The sequence below is a fragment of the Phalacrocorax carbo genome, chromosome 12 (genome assembly GCF_963921805.1).
Source record: "Phalacrocorax carbo chromosome 12, bPhaCar2.1, whole genome shotgun sequence".
NCBI classification, from domain to species: domain Eukaryota; kingdom Metazoa; phylum Chordata; class Aves; order Suliformes; family Phalacrocoracidae; genus Phalacrocorax; species Phalacrocorax carbo.
In genome coordinates, this window is record NC_087524.1 from 10,004,123 (window position 1) to 10,013,078 (window position 8,956).

Consider the following 8,956-nt stretch of genomic DNA (forward strand, 5'->3'; position numbering starts at 1 on the left):
TAAAAGAAACAGCAAAAAGGGTTTTTTTGTGACACCAGTGTAAATAATCACCTATCCTACTTCATACTTGGCATTTTTGTCTTCTTTAATTAAATCTGTTGTCTGCTAGTCTGACTTGCAGTCAAATAATCCTCCTTTTTAATTCCAGCTCTCCAGGTACTGGACAAGGATAGGATCTTGCTAAATAATGTTAAATAACAACAATCTTAGTCTGACAGAGTAGATACTAAAAATATTGTGATGTGCAAAGCTATGAATGTGGCTTTGTTCACTGCTTTATTCCTCAGACAAAAAACAAGCACATCTTCAAAACACAGTAGAAAACAACATTTCAGTACAGAAAACTGTAAGTGGATCCACGGTGTGGTTTCTGTTCAGGCATGGCTATATCCAATTCCCACAACTATGTTGTTCCGACATGAATGAAGAGGAGACCAATGACAAAGAAAAGTTACTTGGTGGTAATTGTACTACTCATAGTTGTTGCTGTTTATACTTTATTTCCCTTTCCCAGTGCCCCTGCAGTTAAACCAAAAGGTTATCTATATTTATGTGTGTCTGTGTACATGTGTTTTGCAAGGTTTTCTTTGGAAGAAGTTATTCTTTTGTACAGTCCTCCCCTGACATTTCTATAGCCTGCTCACAGCCTGTTGGGTGAAGCTATGATCCTTAATGTAAGGCAATGTAGCTCATAAGAAGAAAGATTGCAATAAGCACAGTTACTAGTAATTAATTTCCCACCCCTGGACACTTTTCCAGTGACTGTTTTATGTTCTCTGTGGTAGAGTGTGCTCACTGATGACAGTGTTTAAGAGTATTTCATTCGGGGTTCGAAGTGGCTGGGTGTTTCTCTTAATGAGCTCTCCCACTGCTATCACAACAACTTTAAATACCTTATGGCTAGTGAGGAAAGACTGGCACACAAGCAGATTTGTTTCTGCAAATATCTTCCTGACTGAGCTGTATTTTTCAGTGAGGTAGATTTCATCACAGGTTGTGCTGCTGCTACATTAGTTTTATAAAAGCTCTTCCTCTTCTCTTTTTCTTAGGAAAAGGAGAAACTCTATGTGGAATTGAAGCATATCTTGGCCCGGCAGCCTGGGCCTGAAGCCGCAGAACAGTTGCAGCTCTACCGGCACATTCTCCGAGAGAAGACTAAACAGCTGAAAGTAAGAGATGCCCTTTATCTCTGGCTGAGGGGCTGCCAGGATTGCAAAACGACTTCACCAGTGATCCTGGGGAGCGAGGCTTCAGGAAGACTTTTGGTTATCAGTGTGCATGCCTTAGCATATTAGATCAGGAAAATAAGATTAATACTGCATCACCTCAAGGGAGAACCAATAGCAGTAGAAGAGTTTTTTTTTTTTTCACATTTGCTAGTTTGATTCATTAAAATAGAGGAAAAGTCTTATTAGAATATGAGTGTGCAGCACAATGCTGTAAATGCTTTTTGTGCGTGGGCATTCTGGGACACCATCAGTTTTCCATTAAGCTTATTCCCTTTTCTTGAACTGTTAAGATCTATAATAAGCAAATCAAAGCCATTTCATTTTCTTTTTAAAAAACTAGTGGGAATATATTGAGAATACAGTCTTAAAAACTTGTTATTTCTCTTGCAGTGCATAGCTGTATATTAGATTTGCAACTTTCACAGGGGTGACAGGAGTAACCTGTCCTAAACCCTTGTCACTAGAAGGGAGGATTTCCTGGTTCTGAAGGAATCTTGCAGAAATCTTCGAAAGCATGATATTGAACAGTGATTCTTTGATAGAATCAGCAGATCCTCCCTTGTTCTTGCCTGCATGAAAGATCAGTCTCCCCAGGAGTTCATCTGCTTCTACAGCATCTCTCTCTCTTGAAGTCATCATCTCCTGTTCACTGCATCATAATCACGTCTATACTAACCATGAGGAAAAAAATGTGGGAGCAGATGGGCCCTTAGGAAACAAAGAGGCTGTTATGCAAATCTTAGCTTTCCATGGAGAAGAAGAACAATGTAGAAAATGTAAAATAGAAGCCAAAGTTTAGCTAAACTGAATGTGATTTGAAGTTTTCCATACGGTTCCCATTTGCCCTTAATGCAGTCAATTGTTACTGTGTATTTCAGGCACAGTATGCTGTAGCGTACTGGCTTGCATGCCATTTTGTGGTGCTGGGTCAAGCTATTCTTAAAGAAGGAAAACATACCATGCTCCTACTTTTTTTAAAGTTTACTGATTCACATGAAAGCAGCATTGTATTCATATTTACACTGCCTGGTACTATTTTGCCTGTGTGGATTTAATTACTTCATGTAGCAAAGTGGAACCATGTGAATAAAACCCATTATTATTAAATAAATCCCTGCTTTATTATTTTTTAAGACCTTCATTTTTGGGTTTTCACCCAGATTTGTGTCCCAGAACATTAAGAGCTCATGTATGTATTAATACCATTCCCATAATTCTTGGGGCATATTTTATATGCTTTATTGTGGTTAAATGTCATAGCCTTAATTTTGTAAATTGTCCTTAGGTGAGCAGAGCTGACCAAATGAAACATCATGATAGAAAATGAGATGTGGTGCAAAATGGTGATGTCTTATATCGTCAAATGTGAAATGAAAAAGTGCTTGTAAAAGTACTAACTTACGTGTAAGTGAAACTAACACCTCCTTTTTCTGCTTTTTGCCTTTTGTTTCTTAGGTTTTGTCCTCAGAATTGAATATGTATGAATCACAGAGCCAAGAATACAAATATAAAATTGAAAGACTTGCCAACGAGCTTTTGAATGTGAAAAAGAAATATCTGGCTCAGAAACGCAAAGAACAACAGGCCAAGTATGGGAAAATAAATTTTGTCTGCACAACTTTCTGCATAAACCAGATTTATTTTAGACCCTGCTTTAGCCTTTTGATCATAATGTGGCCAAATTTGACTGAGGTAATATAATACTGTTGCCTAATTTTCCTGAATATTATCCTTCGTATTAGTTCAGTCTGGTCTAGATTTACCATGATCTATGGCCAGGACAAGAACATCCAGCAGAGATGTTGCTGACATGTTCTGCAGTCCAGTTAAATTATTCATACCAATGAGATGGTGCCCAGAGGACACAGATTAGTGTCTGGTCTCTCTCATCAAATGAGAGATCCTCTGCATTCTGAGGACCTCAATGTATTGTACGAGTTATAATTATAAGGAAATAGCATCTTTTATGTGGGACAGCTTTTCTTCAGGTGGAAACAACATAATTCTGGTATAAGAACAATGCTGTTGTTTCCAAAATGTGTAGTTCTGAATGATGTCTATCCCCTTCTGGCAGCGGATATCCTTGCCGATGGTTGCAGAAGAGCATTCCCCATCCACTTCTTGTTCCCTTCCTACATCCAGATGGAGTAAAGTGAGCAATGCTTTGAGTCTGGCTTTGTCAGGTGTCTTACCCTTTTGATGGTAGAGCCTAAGAACTTTCTTATAGGTAGTTGTTGTCTCTCCTTAACCAGTAGCAGTTTGATGAACACCTCCCTGCTACTCTCAGTCCACAACTGAGTATTCAGCTGCGCCTCCTGATTAAAAGAAAACGACTGGCATCTTAGTTGTTCAATTTCTGGCCCATTAATTTGCAGAGGCTGAGAGGTGAGACTATTCTGATAATAAATCTCCAAGCTGGGACACGAAAACTATTAAGTCACTTCTGAAAATGGAGTTATTGGACTTTCCTTTTAAAAAGAAGTTTAAAGAGATTTCCGCAGTCAGATGACATGATCTGCTACCAAGTTTTCAGGTGTATGCCTTTTGTCTTTCCAGCCCTTTCCATCCTCAGCCGGTCCCTTCCTTACACACCAAAGCCAGCAGTTCTCTGTGTTGCTGAATATAATTCAAAGCTGCCTGTATCTATTTCTTCCTTAATCATATTTCAGCCAGCAAACAGTTTTGATGACTAAATTAGCAAAATAGTCAGTGATAAACAGTGACTTTTGTCCATCTGCAAATTGCATAATGTTGCCTTAATGTTTGGAATTAGCAACAATTGTGCAGTGCTAATGGCCTTCCTGGAGCTTTAGGATCAATATGTGAGGCTACCATAATGCCTGATAATCCATTTTCAGCAGCTAAGTATCCTCTTCACAATAGCTTTAATGTTTCCATTTTGGACCCTGGCATCATGTTTCTTTCTGTTCATCAGATGAAAAGAAATTCACCCATGTTTTGTTGTTATATCGAACCTAGAATTAATTCCTGTCATGACTATTGAAAAAACCCAACTTGTTAGGGCCATAACTGCTTTAAAGTAAAACAAAAATATTGTGCGAGCTGATGGTGACTGAACTTGGGACTGTTAATCATGCACAGTGAATGGAATTTCATGTTGCAGGTCAATTAGTGCCAGACTCATTACACTGTTCGCAGGTTCAGGGCAGGTATGTGCTGTTTGTGCAGCTTGTCAGGTGGTTGTTCTTGTGCGCAGGCATGGCTGTAGTTCAGTGAGCACGGTGTCTTTGAGACATCTGTGTTTTGGAAGTGCATTCAGATGCTGTTAGTGGTGCTTCTGCAGGATGATAGCGTCTCATTGCTCCCACCTCAGGCTCAGAGGCTACCAGCGCTGTGCTGTCAGCCCAGACTTGCACTTCTCTTGTGTTTGTGGCAGTCCAGAGGTGGCCAGGTGCTGGGCGTTGCTCTCCTCTGTCCCTCATTCTTTTGTTCCCCAGTCAAACCTGTTGGACTACATCCTGCTTTGAAAGATATGCACGCCCCAAGGCATAACTGGGCATATCAATCCTAAACAACTGCAGCTTCTCTAGTCTCTAGACTGCACTTTGTGTTGGCCAGCAGCAGCGCAAAGGAAACAACATTGTCATGCGGCCTTCCTTCTTCCAACGGCCCATTGTGTGTGACATCTTTTGCTTTCTGCAATAGATGTAGCTTGTTGTGCAGCCAGATCCTTCCCCAGGGAGTCCTTCACCCCTGACGTACAGCCATTCCACATCATTCCTGCCTCAGACCGGGCTGGGCAGGCATTGCCTGGCGTGTAGATGCTAGCCAAAGAGCCAGAGCCATTTAATTCATACAAGCTCAGTTTGCTCTAAATCCCAGCTGACACAAAACTACTGACTTGATCTCTATCATGCTGGTTAATGTTAACATCATGTCTGAAATAAATGTGGCTGGTTTTGCTAATAAAAAGAGGATCCTGTCAGGACAATAGCATTAGTAGCATTATTGACTACCTTGGTATGAAAGAGAATTAATACTCTCAGATAACCTCACACAAAGGTATCATCTAAAGCTTTTATTGATTTGCACAAGACAGTTCTGGTTTGTGATTTAAAGTCTTGGTACTGAACTAATGCAGTTTTCTGTGGGATGCTGAAGGGATATAATGAGTGACAACAGGAATTTAGCTTTGTGTTCAAGCTGAAAATCCAGTGTTTAAGATTTTGGTTGTGAAGTTGAAATCCTCTTTTTCTGCTCTCTGATTCTGAATGTTGTCTCTCCCAGAAGCCTAAGGCTTTCTTTTTCTCACTTTTCCCATTCTCTCCTTCAGCTTCTTGCATCCTTTCTTCTTTACCATTGTTCCTAGTTGCTTCTAGCACCAGGGTTCCGGTTTGTTCTTGGTAAGGGTCGGTGAGAAAAATACGAAGTTTAAAAGACCAGGGACCAGATCCTGCACTTCTATACATGCAAATAGCTGCACTGCAGGATGTTAGTAGTAACTGGGAGCTTTTGCACGTGGCTGCTTGCACATTAATCCTGCATAATATATTACAGTATTCGGCTGCAGAGAATTTTCCATACTGATGAGCACATCTGTTGGCTGTCTCCATGGGAGCATGAAGAAAGAATGAGTATGGACTCTGGATCATTTTCTCTCCCCAAAGTTGAAAGCCCAATAGTGAGATAGGATGAGCCATCTAAATATAGCATGTTAGTTTTTAGTGCTGTCAGCTGGCACATCCATTAGTGCTACATTGATAAAATTAAAAACAGTTAAAAATGTTTTTCATGGTGAAGTTCATCTGTGCCATCTTTTGCCTATTCTTGCACCTCCATATGGGTTAAATTTGGAGAAGGAAACATAACTAGTCATCCTAAAGGGTTTCTCTGAACTTCCTCCTCTCCTGACACAGTTATTTGAGGACAAAGATAAAAGTATTAATTCCAGATAGTGTTTTCTTTTCCCTTAATGTGGACTGAGACAGAGTACTAATATGACAAGGCTAGATTTTGCAAAAGCATCGTTGCGCTCACGTTTGCATCTCAGTCTCAATGACTGTAAAATAAAAGTAATGGCAGTGACCTTCTTTGTGAAGCCTTGAGACCTTTGCTGTTATGATAAACTGGTACTTCATAAAGCTCCACTTCGTTAATTTTAAATATCTCAGGACCTTTCTCTGAAATCTTCAGGTATATCACAGTGAGTCTGAAATACTGTCCTTCGTATTTGTTCTGCTGTGCTTACCTCCCCAACCTCATAAGAGTGGAACCAGCTAAGCCTGTTCCCTCCTCTTAAGGCCATCAAATTCAAGCCCTCCTGGATCCTCAGATGGACCAACTTCCTGGGGTTATCAGTGCACCCTCAGCACAGTGTTAGTTTACTGCAAATGTCACAGGCAGGTAATTATCACTAGAACTTTGTTAAAATGTGAAGACAGATAACACTATTTATTAATTAAAATTCAACAAATAAAAAATATCTCCCCATTGTGCCTTTGATGAATGTAGCTGTTTGAAAACAGGCATATACTTGCTAGAATGGGATGGTGATTAGAAATCTGAAGTCACGGAGCTCAGGTACAAACTTGCTCTAATGAGATTCTCTGACCATTTTGGGGACTAGCACAAAGAGAGCTCATTTATTTCTAATTTTTAATAATTCCAAAAACCATCAGTAGGCTTGTAATTAGATCCAAACAGCCACCTAGTCTTGGTGGTTTAGCCTAACAGGCTTTAATCAACAATTTTTTAATGAACTCTTGATATGTGGTTGCATCAAAGAAACTTTGTAGGACACAGATTTCCTTAGCTTGTAAACATCACTGGGCTGCAGAATGAAATATGTGTTTTCCTTTTCTTTGTTCCTATTTAAAGGGAGAAGGAGAAGGAGCGATTCTTGACTGACATGGAGCCTGAGTTTCCACGCCACAAGTCTGACATTCCTCGCTTCACTGGAGGGGGCTTTGCTCTCAGCAGACCCCTTCCCAAAGTTACAGCTTAGGAATGGACTAATCTCATCACATTTCCCTTCCCAATTTCTTGCCAAACCCTATTTGTGCTGTGTTGTTTGAGAAACTCCAATTTTAAAAGACATTCAGAATCAACTTTTCCTCTGAAATCACTGTATTGCCTTCAGGAAAAGGCATTTTATAGTAGAATTAAGGTGGTTTTGGTTTACAAACTGTGGACCAAATCTGCCCATATGATGCCAATAGAAGCCTGCACTGGTGTGACCGAATAGTGGGGACCATACAGATATTTCTTCTTCAATACTGTGTCTCTGTTTAGCACTGTAACACCACAAAATGCCTTAATATGTAGTTATTTCCCCTTTATCTACCTCTGTTGTAAGCACTCACTCCATGTATCTTCTGACTGAAAGCACCTGAAAGAAAAAACAGAAAAGAAAAATTAATATGCTGATGTTTCAAGCCCTACTGAGCAAATGCAAAATTAACAAGTCTTTACTTAGATGTACACATGTAGCAGTTCTTTGTGCAGGTAGTATATAATAGGGTTTATGCAGTGTTTGCTACAGTTGTTAGTAAGATCAAGGAAGTTTGTGGCCACAGTGTACATTATTAAGAATGTGCTGCTGTTTACTCTGGTAGACACAAAGTGACATAATTATGTCTGTGCAAGTGGGGAGACTGTACACACTGACTGGGACATGCTGTTCTCCCACATAAATCCTTTCCAAGCAATTCAAACTTGGACTCAAAACTTTCCTCTTTAATTTCTAGACATTTGGGCTTTTTTGTAACTTTCAGAAATTGTTTTTGTAATACAGCAGGAGCCCTCCAGCCTTTTCAGCCAAAAGAGATTTAATTACCATTCATTAACAAGTGAAATAACAAAGTCACGGCGTGAGGTGCTGAAGTATAGAAAACTTTCAAGCTGTAAAATAAAATGTTTTGAAACTGATTTGTACATGGAAGCTTTTTCCCAGCCTGGGGGATAAAAATACTTGTCCAAAGAGATACGCTGATAAATATTTCACATGCACAAAAAAAAACCCTTGCAAAGATTTTGTTCTTTCCTTCAGTGGAATACATAATTAAATATTAAAGCTACTGTGGGAAACTTTTAATGGAAGTGTTTAATTCAAAGAAATCAAGTTAAATACAACAGGGATCTACTTTGCTTTTACATTGGGGACAAGAACACTTAGTCATCAGATCCATTGTATTTTTCTTTTGTTCCCAAAATAGCTATTACTGCTTTTTCACTGTCAAGTGCATTATGCTAAAGTTATCATTTTAGGGCAGTCATGCTGTCTGAATCATGTCTTTTGTGTACCTGACATGTCCTTATAGTTAGAATAATTGAGAATAACTGACATGGGCATTTGAGTTTGATGGGATCCTAAATAGGTTTTAGTGAAGCTTTTAAAAGCCGGTATTTGTTAAGGTCCTGACTATCCAGCCTAGAGCTGGACTCTGCTATGCTTACTGGTACTGGGAAGTAATTTGTACTGAAATAAATCATCAAAGTCACACTTATTAATGCACCCGATTGAGAGAGGCACAGGTAGCCTCCCAGAATACCATCACACTGTGGAGAAGCAACTCACTCTCTGAACTGTGCAGCGTACCCCCTAACTTATCCAGAGGTAATCCAAGTCGGTGTGTGTCTTTCACTCTGTCTGTTATCAGGGTTTAGGAGACAAGGTGTTACAGTGGTCATAGCAAAGGAAGGGGAGTCAAGCAGGTGGAATCTGTTCCCTAATTGCATATATTTTTACGAATACACTAATAAAACAG

The 8,956-nt window shown here is 39.6% G+C and overlaps 1 protein-coding gene across 1 annotated transcript in view; it reads left to right on the top strand.

Moving 5' to 3' along the window:
* CFAP58 (cilia and flagella associated protein 58) overlaps positions 1–8,088 on the top strand; it is a 60,624-nt gene extending 52,536 nt beyond the window's left edge. Inside the window, exons 17-19 of the mRNA XM_064464478.1 lie at positions 1,050–1,169; positions 2,685–2,818; positions 7,068–8,088. Of these exons, the coding sequence (XP_064320548.1) occupies positions 1,050–1,169; positions 2,685–2,818; positions 7,068–7,194 (381 nt within the window). The 3' untranslated portion in view covers positions 7,195–8,088. The remainder of the gene's footprint in view (positions 1–1,049; positions 1,170–2,684; positions 2,819–7,067) is intronic.
* The last annotated feature ends 868 nt before the right edge of the window (positions 8,089–8,956 follow it).